At 40.0% G+C, this 21,015-nt stretch overlaps 1 protein-coding gene across 2 annotated transcripts in view; it reads left to right on the forward strand.

The window, feature by feature from the left end:
* Window positions 1-8,420: 8,420 nt before the first annotated feature.
* Window positions 8,421-21,015, forward strand: part of METAP1D (methionyl aminopeptidase type 1D, mitochondrial) — a 45,131-nt gene continuing 32,536 nt past the window's right edge. The window contains exon 1 of one of the 2 annotated variants that reach the window (XM_051787496.1): window positions 8,421-8,530. In XM_051787496.1, coding sequence (XP_051643456.1) covers window positions 8,491-8,530 — 40 coding nt within the window. In that variant the 5' untranslated portion in view covers window positions 8,421-8,490. The remainder of the gene's footprint in view (window positions 8,531-21,015) is intronic. The other variant, XM_051787498.1, reaches the window with a different exon arrangement.

Here is a 21,015-nt window from a genome sequence, read left to right on the forward strand (position 1 = left end):
GATACAGTGTCACTTCAGTTGTATGAATTTTCTTTTACCCTTCTGTTTTGCATCAAGACTTAATAGATACCTGAATAGGAAGCTCATATATAAATTTAAGCAATCTCTGAAATTTCTCCTAATTTGATTCTCCTCTGGCTGTTCTGCTTGGATACTCTCGTACACTGCAGGGCCTGTGCTCTCTTGGGTGTAATGTCACACAAGCAGGTTACAAGGGTGGTTCTGTGCTCTCGCTGCTGTGCTTCCTGAGTACAGGCTCTTTACCTTTTCCTAAAAGTGTATCCTGCTGCCATAAGCTAACAGACCCTTTCTATTTAAGCCTCTAAAGTGCCTTGAGCACATCCTTTTTCAAACCCCCAAATTTTCAGGTTCATAGTTTTCAGGAAAATACCTCACAGTTGGGGAACCAGCTAAGACTTTGTAAGAACTCCGATAGCTCTTCTACTAGTGGAAGAAACATAAATCTGTAGGAAGCAAGTGCCTTTATATAGTTCCTTGATTCTATTCTGCTATCTTACTTCTCAGACTTGAGGTTAATTCTTAAATATCCTGTCTGTCCTCCCTCAAAGGAATAAATTATGTTATCTTTTCTGGTAGTTCAGACTTTAGAGGACTTAATCAGAATAAGAATTGTTGAAATTTATTAACCATGTTTCATGGTCCTAATGGGATTCAAGTCCAGCTTCCGAAACTGGAATTTATAGATCGACTGATGTGGTGTGGAGAAAATGTAATATTTTTCAAATATTTAGAATCTACAGGGGGGGGTTGTATTTTCTATTCTTTTTAGAAATTTTAAGTTTTCTGGGTTAGGATATCTTGTCTGTATGATACATCTTTGTAGTATTCAAATCTATCGTACTAATCAATAGTAACAATTGTTAAAAGACCTTCCCTGATTGTAGTAGTAAGTCTGTTTTTGTTAGATTGGTTTTGGTTTCTTATAAACATGTTCAGATGTTGGTGATAAGCCAGAAGTGGGAAAGCTGAACTGAAGAATTGTGCTTAAATTTGGTTCCTGCATAGAGGTCCAGGATGCCTCTGGAGAAGCCTGCACTAACACTCCCTGAGCTGTTGCATTACTAAGGCTGAAGCCACTCATGAAGAAGCTTAAGCCATTTAAGAAACTGTAGGAGTGACAAGAAGAAGCACTACCTAATGGGCTGTTAGCCCTTTTAGAAATTACTGAGGTACAGTCTTAAGCCAAGCATGGTTTCTCATTCCAGTATGGTCTTGGGAGCATTCTAAGCTGTTGGGATGGGCCTGTGGACAGCAAAACTTATGACCTGGTTTACAGGAACTATTTTGTTACTAATTCTCAGCACAAAAGATAGGAATAAACAGCCTCTCAGACATTTAGGAACTCCAAGGATGGAATTCTTCCATCCTGCAGCTCTGCTGCCAGGAAAGGCCATGTGAATACTCCCTAATCCATTACAGTTAATTAAGCCAATTATCTGAAGCAATCTTCATGAGCAAATTGAAATAGCCCTGCTGACTTTGCCTGAAGTGGTCTTAACTGTCTGGACCATCCTTTCCCTTGGCAAAGAGAAAGAGGCGATAATCTCGTTTGACAGCTAGAAAACAGTGATGGCTCTTCTGGCACTGCTTGGGGAGCATGTGCCAGTTTAGTTCAGTAGGCTTCTGGGGTGCATCTGTTCAAACTAACATTTTAGAGACTGTGCATTAATGGTAAAATTGACTAAACACCCAGATTTCAGAATGCTGCTACACAAAATCCTAGCTTGCCAGTCTGGATATTTTGTTCCATGGTTTTCAAGAGGATAACAAGTTTCACCTACAAGTGAACTGCAGGATTCTTGTCTCTGAAGTACACACAGCAGCAACACCAGCTGTTCAGTGAGTCATATTTATGAAATAAAAAAATGTAGTACTTTTTATAAAAGTTTAGTAAGCTTTGTGTAATGCTTATATTTCTGTATTAACATAATTAAGAACAGGGACCTCCTACTGTATTTAAACAAATACTTTGTACTGTGGTATGGAAGATAGCATGGATAGTATTAGTGTTGTCTGACTTTTACATGTTGAGATAGGACCTGTGAACTAATAATAGCTGTCTGTAAGGAATTGCAAGCAGATACTGGAAGGGTTCAATTTTATGGATTTGTGAGCTGACAAATTAACACTGAGGCTTAGTAGCAACTTTTTCCCTCTAGATGTTAGGAGTGTAAGAACTGGATAGCTGAAGCTGAATGCTATTAGAGCCCTCTCTGGGCACAATGTGACACTAAAGTAATCCTGGATTAAAAATATTTTTGTTCAAATATGTAATCTGTTATCCTAGGTTTCTTAAGCTGCTATTGTTCTTCTTTTGAGTTATTACATGCTAATAGGAACTTAGAGGAAACATTAATAGTAGGCTTATTAATAATAGGTTTATGTGATTTAATTTACTCTGACTTTTTTCCTACATTTTGGTTAAATCTGGGTTCTTCAGTTACTTCACTCAAACTTCAAGTGAAACTTTGCACAACATACTGATAAAGCATTTAAGAGAGTTGTTTTGCATTCGATTATTCTTTTTAGAATGTACATAAAGATCTGTAAGTATATATAAAGCTTTGTAGATGCTGTTGACATCAGGATGCTGGTTTGCCCTTCCATCACTTACAAATCCAGTCACGGCATCAGTGAATCTACTTCAAGAAAATTCAGCAGGGTATCTAAAATGGTGAGTTTAGTTCAACTGGAATATGCAAGTTTTCTTTCCATGTAAAGCTATTGTCAACAGTGCTAATCCAAGATTTTGTCCTAAGAGGTAAATAAAGCTCTGAAAAAATGTTTATGGTTTAGAAACCTGCATCAAACTGTTCCCTTTTATGTATTTTGAAACATAAAAGTTACCTACTGCAAGGAAACAACTTCTACCTCAACAACTAATAATCTCAAGAAATACAACAGAATAACTATGGCTTCAGAACTGAGAAAGCAAGCTACCAAAAGCTGCAGGATTTTAAGGACAGTAACTGCTGCAGTTGGGGGAATAAAGGTCTGTGTGTTGCTGAAGGAGTGTCTTGGGCAGTAAATGTCTGTGCCTCCTATGAACCAACACACAAAGCTGCTATGTGGCAGTTTAGGCAATTCAAGTCTGACCTATTGTCTCTCTCTGCAATGTCAGCAGGAGGGTAAGCAGCCCATAATGTCTGTATGAAGGATTTGTGTCTGCTTATATAGATTTTTTTCAATTCCTGTTTTGTCTCTCACTGAGACTTTGTTGCTCCTTATGCTTTTCCTTTATCATGTTTTGTGACTGTCAGACACCAGAAAGCTTGAAAATCTTATGCATATTTTGCCATTTTACCTTTCCTCACAGTTCTGACCTGATTTCTTCAGTATCAAACTGTTAGGGCTAGAATACCTGTTACATTTGTGAGCCTATCACCTAAAACCTTGGAATTTCAGCTTTCAAATTGAAAATTGTTATTCTCTAATGCTATTGCTTTGTGAAATATTGCTTGCTAGGATAATTTGGACTTGAAGTTGAAAAAAGACAGCATAGTAAAATATTAAAATCTGTATCTCATAAGCAAGTATGTCTTGCCGATATTTCCATTACCTGAAAAAGAAATCAACCTAAAGTCATTGGGAATATTTTTTCCCCATGCTGTCAGTAATTCCAGCTGGTTTACACTGCTAGCTCTTCCTCCAATGATGAGAAAGATTTCAATCTTACCCTGAGTTCTTTCTATTAAAACGTTTCATTTACAAACAGCTGTTGACCACACCAGTGGCAGTATTTGGAATTGTGAGGCTAAAAATTTAGTGCAGCCAGTAAAAATGGAAGGCTATTACACAAAGCAAAACAAATAGATGCAAGCTCGGCTCAGGCAGGGCATGCTATCTGCTATCCTACTAGCTTATAACTGTGGTGGGAAAATTGTAGGAACGGGCTTGCCTCCCTATCACTCATCTTTTTTTGCAATGTAAAAAGAAAAATAATGCACATACCAGTTTCTACCCATAACTACTCATTCAAATACGTGCTTACCAGGTTCTTTGTTCCTTATGCTAAAACCTTCAGCAACACACATTGCAAGAAAGAAGATTACCAACTGTGTATTGGAGCTTCCTTTTACATCTATAATGGAACAAGCTAGTGTAAAAAAGGGTCATTAATCTAGCAGTTTTCAGATTTCCATGTTCAAAATATTTTTAATTCTCCAGAGTAGAGGCAGAGAGGAAAGGAGGGGGGAAATGTCCTACTTCCGCTCTTCAAAGCTCATTTCAGATATAAGACTCCCACCCAAATTGAAGGAATCTCTGGTAATGACACGATGAAGACAAAGCCTTGGGAAGAGGATTCAGAATTCCCTGTTGGCCTTTACAAAAAAATCTATATATCAGGAGCAGTACTGTGCGCTGGTTTTTTTCCGAGAGTAGCACTAGCTTCTTTCTTTGGTAAATAAAGAACATGTAATGCTGTAAACATTCCTCACACAGGAGGTATGTGCTCCATTTGTGGTTGTTGCACAGTTTGAGCTGAAGAGATAGAACATAAAGAAAATCTAGATCAATGGGAAGAGCTTGACATCCCCTTTTTTGTTTCTAAATGGTACGGCAATAAGGGAGGTGTTCATGTTCAATAGCTGCTATTTTTAGATGCTTCTCTTTCTTCCAGTTGAGCTTTTCTCTGAGCTGTATGGGGTGTTCATGTCTTTAAGACTTTCATAGTTTAGTGGAAAAGAGAAAATTAATTTAATATGATAGAGACTGTCATTTTGCTTTCCCTAGAGCTGTGATGTAAGTTTGGTGTAGCTTTACCTAGTTATATATATTTTGTATCACTGATTTAGGAGGTTTAGGGGTTTTTGCAAGTTCAGGACTCCAAACTGTTTTACCGTGGGTCCGATGAACATCAGTACTGAAAAAAAGAACACATATTTGTGAATAGAGCAGGATGCAAACAGCACCAGTCTCATCAGCAAAAGCTGTTGTGGAACTAAATCATCTTTTAAGACAACTTTAGATAGGAAAGTCTAAACCTAATCCCAGTAGTATCCAGCAGCTATACTTAAACTAGAAGCATACTTCTATATTGTTCTACGTAAGAGTTCATGTGTATATAATGCATAACTCTTTTGTCTTACAGACTGTTACAGGCCACTTTCAAACTTGCATATAGAAACCTTCTTCCTTAGCACATCTTTTGCTTATTTTAATATCAGCCTGCCCAATCTTCAGAGGAAATAAGGTTGAGATTTTACATTTAGAACATGCTGGCTCTGACAGCAAAAAGCCAATCTAAGTGAGATGGAATATGAAAGACTCTCCTTGAAGAACGTAACATACAGACAAGTGTTGAAAATACCCTGGGCTGAAAAGTGATTTCTCCAAAGCTGCCTCTCAACCTGAAGCTCAGTACAGCTTTAGACATCAATGTCCTTGAACATTTCAGAGGATTTGTCAAATATAACCAAAAGACAATTATACACAAGGAAAAAAGTGATGTATTTTCTTTTGGTGACAAAACTTGAATGTGGCAGAGTTTGATTTTTCAGGTTTGCTGTGTTAGGATATGGTGTATCTCTTTTCTGAGATATTCATCCCCCTTTTACTGGTATAAAGCTCCTAAAACCTCTATCTGTTTTTTATATTTCTTAGTAAAAGGCAAAAGTCTGCATCTAAGCATAAATTAGAGACCACTGAATAATGACTGTTGTTAGGCTTAAGATTCATCCAGAAACTGCAAAAATTACACAGTTCACTTGAAATGTAATCGATCGTAATTTGATTGATCCCCTCTTGGTTTCTGACATGCAAAAAAAATTGGTCCAGTCTAACCACTAGCCAATACCTACAAGTATTCGTGAAATAGCCTGACACTCAAGGACAAGATAATTACAAAGGTGGTAGCAGCATAACTAGTATTGTCTCAACAGTTTCTGCATTTTGTTACGCCATCCCCCAGTTTCCAGCTTGTTACAATAAGGAATTTGGGTCTTACAGCTGCAGACAAAAGCCAAGCATTCACTTCATTTTCTCTAACAGTGGCCTCATTCCACAGAGTAGGAAATGCTTATTGACTCAAATAGAAAAGGTGAGACCAGGCTACATTAGGGCGCTCTGTTTCTCTCCTTTAGTGACAGATCAGGAAAAGATGGTGTACTACTCATCATACATGGGTACTTTCATGGGAAGAGTGTTGTTCTCTTTAGGCACACACAAGTACATCCACTCCAAAATACATGTAGTTGCTTAGGCCAAGCAGCACAATGTGGATTGCTTTACACTGTACATCATTGTTATAGAACCAATGGCTGGGTGTCTGCATTCCTAAAGCCTTGCCAAGATACAAAACAGGATAAAATGATGCCTGATGAGATTCAAACTCGTGAAAGACCATACTATGTTTTAGAATTAGGAACAAGTGAAGACATGCGCATTTCTGCCCTGCAAATGAAATGTGTGCAGACCTCTCACCAGAGAGGTGAGGGTAATGGTGAGCAGAGGGTAATGGTGCTCACGAGGTGTAACTAAACAGCTTAGCAATGCTTTTTCTACATTTATTTCTATCTCTATTTTTCTATAAAATTCCTATCATTCTCCCCTCACTGAATAACAACGATGAAATATGTCAGTTGATGCAGAATGTAGCTATAAGCGGTGGATTGTTTTATTTTTTGGAGGCAGTGCAAGGTATTGTATTGATCTTTAACCTACTGTGTGGTCTGGATATAAGCTATATGATGGCTGCCTATCGTGCTTTGGCAGCTGATTAAGTAATGCACTTTTGCTAGTGATGTCTGTATGGGACCACTGAGAGGATCACAGCACATTTTTTTGATCAGAGAACGCTTGGAATTTGCTCCTTAAAGGCAGAAATGCTTGCAATGTAACTTTTAAGTTCATACTTTTTTTGGGTATTTTCCATAGTACAGGGGGTAAATAACGCCAGCATTCCCACCCACCTTGTGCTTTTAGTCTGTTCTTCGTAACTAAATCATAAAATTTGTACATGGGAAGTTAAAAACTACTAATGGCTGTACCAGGAGCTAAATAAATCTGGAGATAAACAGCCTCAGTTCTCATGTGAGAATTTGCTTACTTATCCTAGAGATTAACAGTGTGTGTGTACACGTGCATGTGTGTAAGGAGAGAAAGACCACTACATGAGTCAGAATGTAAGAAAGGATACTTCTATTACTTCTGCATTTTGGTTTCTTCCTTCTACTCTTGTAATGATTACCTTCATGCGTTCTATTAATTCCTTCATTTAGTGATTTGATTCCCTCAGGTTTAGTAGTTGCCTGCCAGCTGTTAAGTTTATGTCCTGTAACAGTGATTCTCACACTCTGATAAGCCATAAGAACATGAGTTCAAAATGTGTTTAATTGTTCATACAGGCAAGCCAAATGCAGCCAAGCGAACAAGACATTAGAAAATAAAAATGATAAATGGACACTAGAAGTTAAGTTTGATTTTTATTTGACTGAAAATGAAATGTACCACACCAACACTGTTAAGATGGTCATTGGATGTTTTTTTAAGGTCGGGTGGTATCTGTACCAAAAAAGGTTGGCAAGATGCTGCTCTACTGAAAAGTTTGCTCTATTAGATCTTTTTTAAATGGATGAAGTTTGGCTGTGCAAATGAAATAATGAGTTTAGTTGGAAAAGGCATTAGCTTTCAGATTCTGTATAGACCTTTACAAACATATGTAACAGCAAAAACTTAGTTCACAGAATTGTTAGGGTTGGAAGGGGCCTCTGGAGATCATCTAGTCCAACCCCCCTGCCAAGACAGGAGGGTCACCTAGAGCAGATGGCACAGGAACATGTCCAGGTTTTGAATGTCTCCAGAAAAGGAGACACCATGGCATCCCTGGGCAGCCTGTTCCAGTGCTCTGCCACCCTCAATGTACAGAAGTTCTTCCTCATCTTGAGGTGAAACTTCTTGTGTTTTAGTTTATGGCCATTGCTTCTCGTCCTGTCACTGGGCACCACTGAAAAGGGTCTGGCACCATTCTCTCAGCACCTGCCTTTGACATATTTATATGCATTAATGAGATCCCCTCCTAGTTCATCAAGAATAGTTCATGATTTAGTCACAAAAGTACAAAATTTGTTGGGTTTTTTGTTGTTGTTGTTTGTTGTGGGGTAGGGTTTTTTTTCTGTGTGGTTGGTTTTTAATGGAAAGAAATTCTAAGGTAGCTCCAGCACTCATGAAACAGTACAGCTGCAACTCTTGTCGGACCGAGCCCCACTTCGGGCAGCGCTGTCTCACTAGCATGTGTTTCGCTGTCGGAAGGAGCAGTCTCCAAGCCCGCTAGCGATGTTGCCGAGCTGAGCAGGATGAGGGCTGTACAGGGGAGCACTTTGCCAGCACGCCTGACCGACACCGACCGCAAGTGCGAGCGGACCCCCCGCGCCCCCTCAGGCCCGGGCGAGGGCGGGAAGGGGGCGCTCCCTCCCCGCCGCCACGGGCACGGGCACGGGCACGGGCACGTGACCGTCTCACACAGGCAACATGGCGGCGCCCAGAGCCGCCCGCGCGCTGCGGAGCGCAGGTGAGTGCGCGGCGCCGCCGGCGGGAGGCGCGGGCCCGGCCCGGCCCGGGCTCTGCCCTTCCCTGCCCTTCTCGCCCTTTCCGCCGGCCGCCCCGGCGCCGCTGCTGAGCTGGTGCTGGCTTTGAAATCGAGGAGGGAAAGGTCCCGCCCCCGTCCGAGCGGGGGGAGCGCCGCGCCTGCCGGGGGTAGCGACAGACCGCTCCGCCGGGCGGGGCGCGGGCAGGCGGGAGCGGCGTGTGGCGGCGGCGGCGCCTGGTGAGCCCCGGCGGGGCCCCGCGGCAGCGCCCGCAGCTGTCAAGGCTCGGCTTCCATGAAGGCGCGTTCCCGGCGCTGTGCTCGGACTGGGGCCGGAGCCGCCCCCCCGGGCGGGCACACGGCGGCAGGAGCGGGGGATCGGCGGCCCGGGGGCCCGCACAGTGCGGACAGCAGTGCTTTGCTCTGGTTTTGCTGTTACGATTTTGGCTGTTGCCATGTGTTTGACAGAAAAAGTAATCTGACATAACATGTACACGTGTTTCTTCTACCAGCCCGTCCAACTGCAGAACTTGTTACCTGTTGGCACATCCGTGTGTGTGAAGGCTTTTCGGGTGCCGTTGTCCCTCGTACCCTGAGGTTCTCTTACAGGCACCTTTTCTACCACATCAGGCTTCTCAAGTGAAAGTTGTGTGTCCCTGCCCCACCTCCATCTCCAGCCCCATGTGCACTTAGAAACTGAAAGCCTGTCATCCGGTTAAAGGAATCAAACAATTTAAATTTGTTAAGCTTTCCTACCTTCCCTTCAGGCGTCAAACCTTGTTCAGCTTCCCTCGGGGACGTGTTTTTCCAGAGACTGAGAAAGCAAAACTGCCATAGTTAAGACAAGACTGATTAAACTAAATCTGATTTTCCCTGCACTGGACAGTTAAGTATAATTTAATTTGCAAATACTGAAAGATAGAAGTAGTTGAAATTAGTTTCTCTTCACCTAAGGGTATCTGTTCTACCTAAACTGAAGGAAAATTACTTTTTTGTAGCCTCTTTTGTGTTTTTTTTTTTTCTATGTATCTGATGTTATGTTTTTATAAATGATAAAAGTTTTCTTTGTTATGGAGCGGTTTCTACATAAATGCATCTGAGCAGCAGAAATCTTGGGTGTTTGTATACTTCCTCCACATACTCGAAAAGTAAACTAAATTGATTGAAAGAAGTTAAAAAGACAGTTTGTACCTTTTTGATAGTCACATAGGAAAATTATTTTATAGTCTTTGCCTTGCTCATGTCAGAATTGAAACACTGTCAACCCAAGAAGAAGGCTCTGAGTGGCCTTGCAGTGGGTTGAGCTGCACAGGTGATGCATAGAAGTGGGAATTGAGTTTACAGTTTTGTAAATTAAAGCTAAGAAACATCCAGAACACAGGCACTTCAAATCGCTGTCATGGTTTGTAGTTAGAGATAGTATGGATTATATGCTGATTCATTTGCTTGTAAATGGTCTAATTTGATATTATCACAGTTTCTGGTATTACAATAATTGCTTCTGTGATACTTTATTGGTAATGAAATAAAGTAGAAGACATCAAAGAACTACATGCCTACAAATACTGCTTAGATGCTTTATGGCATAGTAGTCTCTTCTTGATTTATTTATTTTAGGCAGGTAAATTACTGTAGAGTAGAAGCCCCTAATTTTTTGTAATGAACTTCCAGGGCTTAAAGCCACAGGAAAATAATTGATGAGAAGACATCCCTTGTAAAATGAGTTACTTACTGTGTTAAATATGCATAAAGCTGATTTCTGATCTTTCTTCTCCAACAATGAAGAAGTATTCTGTAATAATGTATGTAATGCATTACTGGCCAGGTTTTTAAAGTTGAGTCACTGTAGATTGATGGGGTGTGATACATCTCTTAGATATGTAGTTTGTGTTCCTAGGCTGTCTGTTTGCTGGTAAGGGGCTTAAGTGCCTTGCTCGAGCACCACAGTATGTGAGATGGTGTGAGATACTTTTCTTCTGTGAATACAGAGACTTTTAGAGATGGTTGTTTTCAAAACTTTTCAAAGACTGTTACTCCTTTCCCCTCTTAGTAAAATGACAAGATACATAAATGTGTTTTTAAACCTTTTTTAAAAACAAATAAAAAAAAATAGGGGGACATAGCTGGAGTTTGATTTTGTTGCAGGACAGCTTCAAAGTTTGCCCAGAAGTGCTGGGCAATTCTTAGCACTATTAATATTCAAATGCTAGAAGTGTCTTCATCTGTATCTTCTTCACCCTTAAAAAGAAACTTAGAAATGTACAACTCAAACAATTAATCCTTATCTATAGTAACTTTCTATACTTCTAAGCTAATGCTTATAAAAAATTAACTGTAGAATATACAGATAACAGTTTTGGGGAGACTTGACTAACTGTTTCTTGGCATTCCAGACTTATAATTAAATATGTCCTGTAATTCTGATTTTTTTTGGTGGATGAGGAAAAGTGATTGAAAACTTGTACGAGAGAGTTTTCAAGATCAAATGTGCTTGGCTGCACTGTGAAATATATGAGCTGGGCAATTAGCTGGAAGAAAATATTAATTCACATTTTCCATTAATTTGTAGACAGACTCATGTCTCCAGAATTTAACATTAGCATTATGAGCTGCAAGTGATGCATGGTGGAAGTTCAAACCATTTGATTGTAGTACAATTTCAACATTTTTTAAATGATGCTAAGGTAGTTTCATCTCCGTCTTGAAAATAATCAGGCAGACAAGGAATTATTCCCATTTCAACAGTGCAGCAACTCTGGGGGAGACATGCACTTTCATGGTTTGAGGCATGAGAGAAAAAATATTCCCCTTTCAATAAAGTGTTTAATTGTTCTTTCAGTTGAGAGGTAATGTATTGTTGGCAGCACACAGCATCTTTTTTTTCTGCTAAGATCTATCACTTCTGGCTGTGGGTGGATTTGTAGGGTGTGGTTTCTCTGTGAGCTTAGGTTTCTTGGTCAGCATTAGCTAATATTGCCTTTAAATAAAGGAAAGTCATTAGCTGATGTCCAGGACGGTGGCTGAAACTCAAGGTTTTCTGCCACATCAACAGCTTTACTGACCCACACCTACTGTTGTAGCCATTTGTTCTAGTATGTAAAAAGTCTTTTCTTCTCTTTAGGAAGGTGCCCACTGACCTGATGCTGAAGCATCACTGTTGTGGTTACAGCTAAAATCCACATAGAGACAAAGGCAGTGACAAGTTCCTGAAGAGTACTTAGTTTCAGCTTTTTGTGAATGCTTCCTCTGCTCTGCGTGCCTTATATCTTGGGTGACTGGGTCCCAGGCAGTGTCCTGTGTTTACCAGTGCTTAGTCTGTGATGAGTGTATTGGACAGGTACATTTTCACATACCAGAAAGTAAGTCTGGCTGTAATCCTTCAGGCAAAAATTGAACTTTTTTGTAAATGTATTTTGCGCGTATCACTTTCCATTTTGCAGAGTTTTTCTTAAAGCTCACGTGGACCTTTCCCTAAGCAGAAAAAAAGCTACTTTCTCTTTCCATTCCCCTCACAAAGCTCTGAGACTTTTCTGTCATCTGCAGAAGCTCACTGCCCTGGTGTGGTGATTCGCTGAAGGGCCTTTGTCCAGCTTTCTGCATAAGCCACTGACCCTGAAGGAAAATGCCACAAAACTCTGGGAATGTCTACCAAGAAAATGGGGTGCCCCATCAGAGGGACTTGGCTTGCTGCCATGTTTCCAAAGTGGATTTTACAGTGCTCTCTCTGTCTTCAGAGTTGGACATGGGGGTGTCTGTGAGTGAGGACTGTTTGCATGCAGAACTTCTATCTTGCCTGCCAGAGGCTGTTGTCCCTCTCTGGCATTTCTTTACCTGGCTGCAGATGTAGAAGCAAAGGCTCAACACAATACCACGTAACGGAGTGGGAAGTCTAAAATGTAAAGTCATGTCTATGATTTTAATTCCAGATGTGCAGTTCAGTGCTGCCTCTGGGCAGCACAGAAGGCGAACTTTGTCTCTCCTTCGGGTGTTGGTTCAGGCTCTTATTGTTTGGGCTCACCAATGCAGTGTTAGCCAACACACAGATCTTAGTATTGTTCTGCAAAGAACAAAATGACAGATTTAAACTCCTCTATACTCATACAGCAAATAAATGAAATAAATGATACCACTCCACAATTTTTAGGGATTAAATTAAAGGAAGAAAAAATACAGGGTCCTAAAATCTGTACTGGAAGATGACCCTGCCTAGCCTGTGTGCAGGCTCGAACCATGAAGTCTCTGGCTGCTTAGTCCTTGCGTGTTTGTTAATTAAAACATCAGGAATAGTCGTAGAGTGTATCACAGGTCTCTGGTGGACTCTGAGCTTGTTTACTGTAATATATAGCACTTGAGGAGAAAGAATGAAGATCTAAATCATCCCTAAAGAAATTATGGACCTCAAATTGTGGCTTACATTACATTAGAGCAGATAGCTTCACTCTCCAAAATCACAGGATCAGATGTCCTGTGAGCATACAATAAAACATTTTTTTTTGCTTCTGAGAGCTCACAGTGCAGAACTAAGGCAGACAAAAGGGACTGAAATGGTGAGCACTAGCTGATGGATGGAGAAACTGTAGCACCAAGGGAGTAATTTCTGGAGGGTCTTGTGGCAGGACAGCATCAGCAGGATGAAACAGGGCCTGAGCCTGCCCTAATGCCTGCTGCTCCTGAGCTACCAGGCAAACATGCGGTTTAGCAGTGAACATATGTGATGTGGCTTTCTAAATTTAGATGATTAATTCCTTTTACTCAAGTTTTTGCAGTGAATTACCCCATCTAGACCAGAAGCTGGATTTAAGGCACACGTAAGAACAACGTACTACGTGTCTGTAAAGTTTGGGATTTGTGTGTCATGGATGTTCTCAAGCTGTGCAGCAGAAACCATACTGAGCTGGTCTGGCACACTTCCCCTCATTTCTTGTGTGACTTTCCTATGTATAGCTATAGTTGGAATGTAAGGTTGAAGCTACCAAAAATATTTCTATAGTGTCATGGTATTTTATTTCTTTTATTCTGGAGAGACCTGGATTTCTTCTGAAGTCACCTTGTAGACAGGCTACTTCTGGTTTTGAACCTGTTTTGGTGCTACAGCTGCAGTGGACGTCTGTGTCATGAAATCTAAGCTGGTTTTTCTTTCCATGATATTAAGATGTAGTAGACACAGTATTCTGGTTGTGACAGTTGTGAATCGTGAGGAAATTTAAGCAAAAGCTCAGGAGTTTTTGAGCGTTCTTCAGTAACAGTTCTGCTGGTCCTCTGCAATCTCTGATTTCAGAGTAGTGCTTCATCGCTGGAAAAGGCTTTTTCTGTGCTGAACCACCTGTAGGACCCCTAGTTACAGTGATCTTCTCTATGAGGGATTGTATAATTTTCCCTTTATTTTTTTTTTCTCCGTCCTTCTCTCTGGCTCCCAAACAAGCTCATTCCTATAGCAGTTGGAAATTCACATCTGATGAGAGAGACTTGCTGCCTCTCCTTCTCTTTGAGTTTGACATGATGATGTGCCATGATGGGTAGCTTGCAGTGCTTCCAGACACCACATCCCAGTGCTGTTGACCTAGCAATATTTATTAGCATTAAAATTTAATTTGAAAATAGTTTGAAGTAATGAAGTGGGAGGGGGAGTGGGTTACAGGGCAATTGCTTTCCTTTTTTCTACGTTTTATCTATTCAAGCCATGTGTATTTGTCACAGTGGATTTTTTCCTGAGTATTTCTATTTAAAATCAGTATTTATTAAAATATACTTGTGTACCCAGCCTGACTTTCATATTATATATGTGAAAAAGCGAGGGAATGTATACAAGGAGCAGTCTGTACGTTGTACGCTCTCTGCCTTACAGTTATTGCATCCTGTAGAAAGAGGCTGTTTGGCTACAGCCTTGTTTTAATTTCATTTTTCAGTTTTCAGTTACACTTTTCTGGAGTCTCCCTGACCACTGCTGTTACCTGATGGCGCCTATATTTCATCGAGTTTAGACAAGCAGTCTACCTGGACTTAGGCCCAGAGGAGCTGCTGTAACTGATGAACATGATCCCCTCTGCCCGGCAATTCAAGACTTATAAAACCACGATTCCCAAGGGAATTGAAAGAAAACTGTGTTCAGACCTCACCTCTTGCTTTTTTTATTTTCTTTGGTGTTTTTTTGTAGTGTTGCCTTGTCCTGATGGGTAGCATACCTTACCCCAAGTGAAATCTAGTATTAGTTTGTTGATGATTAGGAGAAAAGATTCTTTTTAACCTAGACTGAAAACAAAAGCAGCGAAGAATAATAGAGCACAAGCAGAGACAGAAGTTGCTGTAATATGTCTTGATTACTGCTTACAAATAAAGGGACAAGTTATTAAACAAAATAACAAAAAATGTTGCAGCATTAGTGTTACCATGTTGGTGGTTTTTTACTGCATCATCACTTTTAGGCTTCCAGAGTTTATTGGATACAATTGCGTATTTTAATTTTGTTCTTGCATGTTGCTCTCAAATCTGTTTCATTCCATCAGAAAAGCTGGATTATATAAAGATTGTATATTATTTTAGCTGTAGAATATTTTTTATGTAGAAAATGGTTTTAGAATTTTTTCTTATGATTGCAGAATGAATATTAGTGTTCAATGTAATTAAATTTAATTGCATTTTCTGTATGTTTTAATTTTAGTTTGCTCTTATATACCTTTATTTTCATCGAGAGTTGTAAACTTGACATATTTTTTTAAAAAGCATGGTGTTGGCAGTCAGACACAAGCCAATGAAATAATCAATGAAATAATCAGCCTAATCAATGAAATAATTAGCCTAAAATTCTTCTCATGTGGGGGACTTGTAGTTTCTGCTTAACAATCAGGAGTTGTTTCTTCATTTTGTTTTGGATTATGTGACCTTGTTCATTTTTTTCTTTGTAAGTTTAAAAAATTTAGATGGGGAAGAGTAATTAAAAGCTGCTTTCTTCCTTATTCTGGCTTTTATATCCAGGTCAGTTGGGCAGGCTGGCTACATACATTTAGCTACATACATTTTAGCTACATACGTTTTTGCATTTCATTTATCTTCTACTGCTTGTGTTTGCTTAAGTAACATGTTATGCCATTACTGTAGAGACTTTTTTATTTTGATATCTTAAGAAAAAGTGGGTTTTTGTTTTTCTGTTATTGTAACAGTTTGTTTCATAACAGTTTGTTTTGTTTTTTAAACATGAGCTGTTTACCCAGGGAGGAGCTACAGTGGCTGGAGAGCTTGTATAGCTCTGAGTTCATGAATGTGAAGACTGAACAGATAAGGATTCTCAGATTTATTTATTTAAATCTAGTGACTAATAAACATCTGAAATAAAGATGGTGTTACTAAAAATTCATTTTTCTTTTTCCCTGTGTAAGGTAATATAAGGTCCTACTGTAGCACAGTACAGGTATTGTTCACACCTTCTGGGTTTCTTGTCTGCTCTAGGTTTGACATTCCTGGTATTTCTGAGGGGGTTTTTTTTTAAAGTCATTTAAAAAAATCATATCAGATATTTTTAAACCTCAAAAATTGGAATCATGCAGTGTAATCACATTAAATTTTTTTTTTCCATCCACCAGCAAGGGAGAGAGTTACTGTTCTTGATAGACAAAAATTCATTACAAGTTTTTGATAGTTCAAGAACACTGGAGGAGTGAAGCTGTTTTCTTGAATCATGGTGGTAATCGGAGGCTTTCAGGATTGTGTTGCCTGAACTGTAGGAATCTCCTGCATTGGAGTCTGTGCAGCAGTTAGAAATAAATAGGGAGAGAGGCAAAGGCTTCTGCCAGCGCAGCAGCTTTCTCATCTCACTGCTTGGTGGGGAATCAGTTTGAGAACCTATGTTGTGGGGCTCACTTTGGTGTCTCATGGATTTCCCGTTTCCTGGGGTTGGTGGTTCTGGAGGGAGCTAGCAGTCCTTGGGAATTTACCAGCTTTGGAAAAGGGAGGCTCTCCAGCTAGCTTGCCACTGTCCTTGCAGTAAAACAGGTCCTCCTACAGCTGTGTGGCTGAAGAGAACCTACAATCTTAGCACAGGGTGGGGCTCAGGTCCTTCATGGGCTTAGGAGGCAGGAGCTAGGGATATTTGGGGCTGTGTGCATGGCTTTGGATAAGTCATTGAACTTTCTGTGTCTTTCTCCACCTATAATGCAGATATTCACCTACCTTGCAGGTGCATTGGTTGAAATTAATGAGTTGTTTGTAAAGCACTTTGAAGATGAAAAGCACTATAAAAATGCTAAGTATTATTATGTATGAGCTCTTGAGTGTATAATGGCTGTTTGCCTGCCAGTATTTAAAGCAATTTATAATACACTAAGTATGAAAGGCACTGTATGAAGTCAAGTTCTAGTCTCCATTTAAGAAAAGTCACTCATATTTTGTGTTAAGCAGTTCAGGTCACACCACTGGCCTTTGGTGTTACTAGAGTAAAAACAAACTCCTAAAGATTTTTTAAAAGGAACTGTTTCAAAACATTAAAATCATATTTTATAATAAGGATCTTTTTCTCAGTTGCTCGTTTCTTACCCCCTTTATATGACTTAAGTTTTGATTGATAAATTCCGAGGTTTTCCGCCTTTTTCTGTTTTGCCAAATTCTTCTTCTGAACCTTACACTTTTAAACTGCTGTAAGTTTTCTCTCCCCAGCCTTTACATCTGTCTCTGCACTTGCCATCAAAGCTCATGTTCTTTGTACCACTTCTGCTCAGTGGCCCTTTCCACATTGCACAGATTTCCTTAGCCCTTCATCTACCCATCCCTCACTTTGGGGCTTCCCCTGCACTCCTGCCCTGAGGAATCCCCTGCCCCAGGTGCTCGCTGCCAGCCAGTGCTGCACGGTGTGGTGCTCTTCTTCAGGATGCTTCTCCAATAAATGTCAGAGTGAAATGCCTGTCAGACAGGCAAAAACACCCACAAAAGGGGCAAAGCTGCTCTGTGCTTGAGAGGCCTGCTTGTCTGAGGCCTCTTGGTTCGCTGTTCCTCAAGGCTTTTGAGCACAGGTTTTTCTAAGCATCCTCCAGTGGCAATGTGGGCTACCATGTAGGAAGCCAAAACAAACTGATAATGAACTTGCTTTCTAAATGAAAGTCTTGCTATCAAATTCCCAGGTTTTGTCAAATCAAATTGAAAACAACTGCATACTGTTTGTTATGTATCAGCACCATGTAGTCTGTCCAGCTTGGATAATTAAATATTCACTTTAGCCTCAATCTTGGTTTGCTGCATTGGGTTAGAAATGTGGCAGAAAACAAATACCCCATCTTTAATAGATTCACACTTATATATAATTACTGAAGCACAGTCTCCTTCACGTTATGAGGTGTGTCATGTAACCAGAATAGTGGATGTTTTAATTGTAGGAGTAAAATGTGAGAGAATATGCATGAAAATTTGTATACCACAGGGTAAGGTCTTGTAGTTTATTGGATGCAATTCGGACAGGAAAATATTGTATGTGGCTGTGTTTAGTCTTATAAAAAGTGTCAGAATTCTCTATTTTGTCATAGCGATTACATTATATTGCTATGTTTTTTTTAGGGATTTAGGAGAAATGAACTGTTCATTGGCAAAGGGCTTTATCCATATGAGAACTGGCTTTTCCTTGGTGGACAAAGGAAGTTTGAATTATTTTTTTTTAATTCCCTCAAGATACTTCATATTGAAAACATTATTTGAGTGGAGAATGCTGAAAATGTTTTATGACATAGAAACAAAGTATGGAAAATTTGTTTGTTTTCCTTTTAGAGATCTTGTCCTTTCCAAATCAGTAGCTGTCTTTTCCTATGCTTCTTAATTCCTGAAGAAAAAGAAAAATGTTGGAAACCAAGTGTTCAGCATACTGCCCTGCTGCATGGAAGCCTTAGAAAGGAGAATAAAGGGCTCCTCAGAGCTCCTTGGAGGTCTTTTGGCAAACATGCTCTGTGGCATGCAGCCTGAGAAAACTATCATGAGTGTTTTTGAAAGTTGCACTATTCTCTTTTGAATTTAGATTATAAATAACCACCCACTCTAACCAGCTGTATGAAGTCTCCAGCTTTCACATTTTGAAGGTGTTTACTTCCAGGTATTCATTGTTAAAATCTGTTTAAAGCTATGTTTCAGTTTTAGATCAAGCTCCTTTTGCACCATTGCAGTAATAAACACAATCTGAATTTATACATTAATACTTACAGCATATCAGATGCTCTCTGAAGAAATGCATACACTTCTCAGATTATCTGTTTCATGTTTTCTTGTACATAAACTTAAATTAGGTCCTGCCCTATCTATTTTTTTTAAATTATGAAAGTCAACAGATGTGGCGTAACATTGAAAGAAAAAGGCAAAGAAATTGTTTGTTTCTAACATAAATTCCAGCTGTTTAGTCTCAGATTTTCTGATAGAGACAGATGAAGATGGAGTTGGACAAAAGCAACAATGAGCTCCCAGCTTCCTTCCATGTAAAATGGAGATGCTTTATGTAATAAATAGTGCAGATCTGCTTATGTGCTTCTTGAGTTCTCAGCTCTTGAGTGTGCTTGGAAACTCATCTGGAGTTGTTGAGTTGAGGTCCTTCAGCACTGGCCAAAGTGGATAGTCATCTTGCAAAGACATCCTGGTTTGACACTGAGAGGAAGTGTTACCCATAGGGTTTTGTGCAGATCTGAGCATCAAGTCACATTTGTGCATCGTGGATGAATCAGTAAGTGGTGACAAGGGTTAATATCATTGCCATGTGCTTTCTGAACTATCACCTGTGAGGTGACTAGGCAAGTCTCACCTTTCCAACCTATTTCTGGTTGTTCTGCACTGATTATTAACATACTTCCTGTGAGTCATGGCAGGAATGGGTATTCTTTAAAGAAATAAATAAAGTAGTGGGACTTGTCTGGGTTTCTAAAGATTTATTTATGCTCTGACACACTACTAAATCAGCAGAGGCTCAGCTCGTGCGAAGATTTCATTCTAGGAAAACTTAAATCAGTTCCTCAAAAAGATCAAGTTGTACTAGGAAGGATTGTTTTGCTGTTATAGCTCTGTCCCAGCAGCTTTCTGAGTAGTATCATCATATTGTCTAAGAGTTTTGGGTTCTAGAATACTCTCCTTAACTAATACATGTTTTCTTGCCAAAATTTAATTTCAGAGCAACTCAAAGCTTGCAGAAGTGGCTGTTTCTAAAACCTGCTTGATAAAGACAGTCTTGGTTTTGTTCATTTGGGGTCTATTTTGTCTTTTGTAAAAGCTGCTTCACAAAATCAGGTATGGACTGAAATAGTTGCTGGATAAACTTTGGCAAGTTTTGCTGCAACAGTACCCCCAGCTATGGGAACCAGATGGAGGTTGCAAGTGGGTTGGTGGGATGTTGGCAGCTGAAGTTCAGCCATATGAAAATAAACTGCTGGGGTAAAGGTACTGGTTCTCTTCTGTCCACTGTGGTGTGACAAGTGGTAATTCCCTACCAACCACTGCATGGCAAAGGCACAGGCAAGTCACTTCTGATGGCTGTGCCTTTGCCAAGGGAGCAGCCACGTCAGAATCAATTTTGCTGTAGCTATTTGCTTACTGAATGCAAATCAGGAGCCTTGACGTTTATGAAGTTGTGGCCAGGGCTGTAAAATTCAAATTCACAGTCACATCACTTCTCAGTAGACCGTGCAAGTGGATTGAAATAGACTTCACATTTTCTGTGATAAAATTATACAGCAGGATTCTTATTATGTAATTGACTGAATCCGCTGATTTGGAGATGACTTTAGAGTCAAAAGGATTTGAGACCTCCTCCTGTACATGACTCAGCTATGATTTTGTAAAGACGTGTAACTTCTGTGATCGCATCTTTCATATATTTTAACCCCAAAGCTGGTCAGAATTTAATCAGGCGTTGAACCAAAGTTTTTTAAGTCAGACCAAAGATACGAAGTCAAACACAGAAGTTGCCTGGTTGTGTGACTGGGCTTCTGCAGAACATTGTGGAAGCACCAGCACTCCCTCCAGACTTGAGGCATTTAGACTCTCTGTCCAGCTCTATTTTATAATTCTCAGAATAATTTATAGTGCATCGTGAATCATACCTGGGTAGGGGTTTAATGAACAACTTCACTGACCTGATTTTTTAATTAGAAAAATAATCACAAGTAAATCTCCCTTAGTAACAGCTGGGGTGTTGACCATGACATGTGGGGCAGTGTAGAGAACCAGAGGTCCTTCCTTACCTCTCAGGACTCCCAGCTAACTCTTGGGATCTAGATGTGATGTTTTCCATTGAAAAGCAAAGGGCCAGATGGGCAGGGCTGGAGCCAGTCCCAAAGATGTGCTTTAGAAGTTTGCAGATGTTGAATGTCAGTTGTCTTAACTCCTCCTGATGTACATCCTGTGGGACAAGGCAGGGCAAATGATGTGCCAAATATTGACCTGCACATGGGTTGTCACACAATGAAATATGCTGACCTCTCCTCCATGTTCCTGACAGCTAGGAAAGGTCATGGCAAAGA

Source organism: Manacus candei, unplaced genomic scaffold (genome assembly GCF_025592945.1).
Source record: "Manacus candei isolate 608988 ecotype Guabito, Panama unplaced genomic scaffold, ASM2559294v1 h1tg000023l, whole genome shotgun sequence".
NCBI classification, from domain to species: domain Eukaryota; kingdom Metazoa; phylum Chordata; class Aves; order Passeriformes; family Pipridae; genus Manacus; species Manacus candei.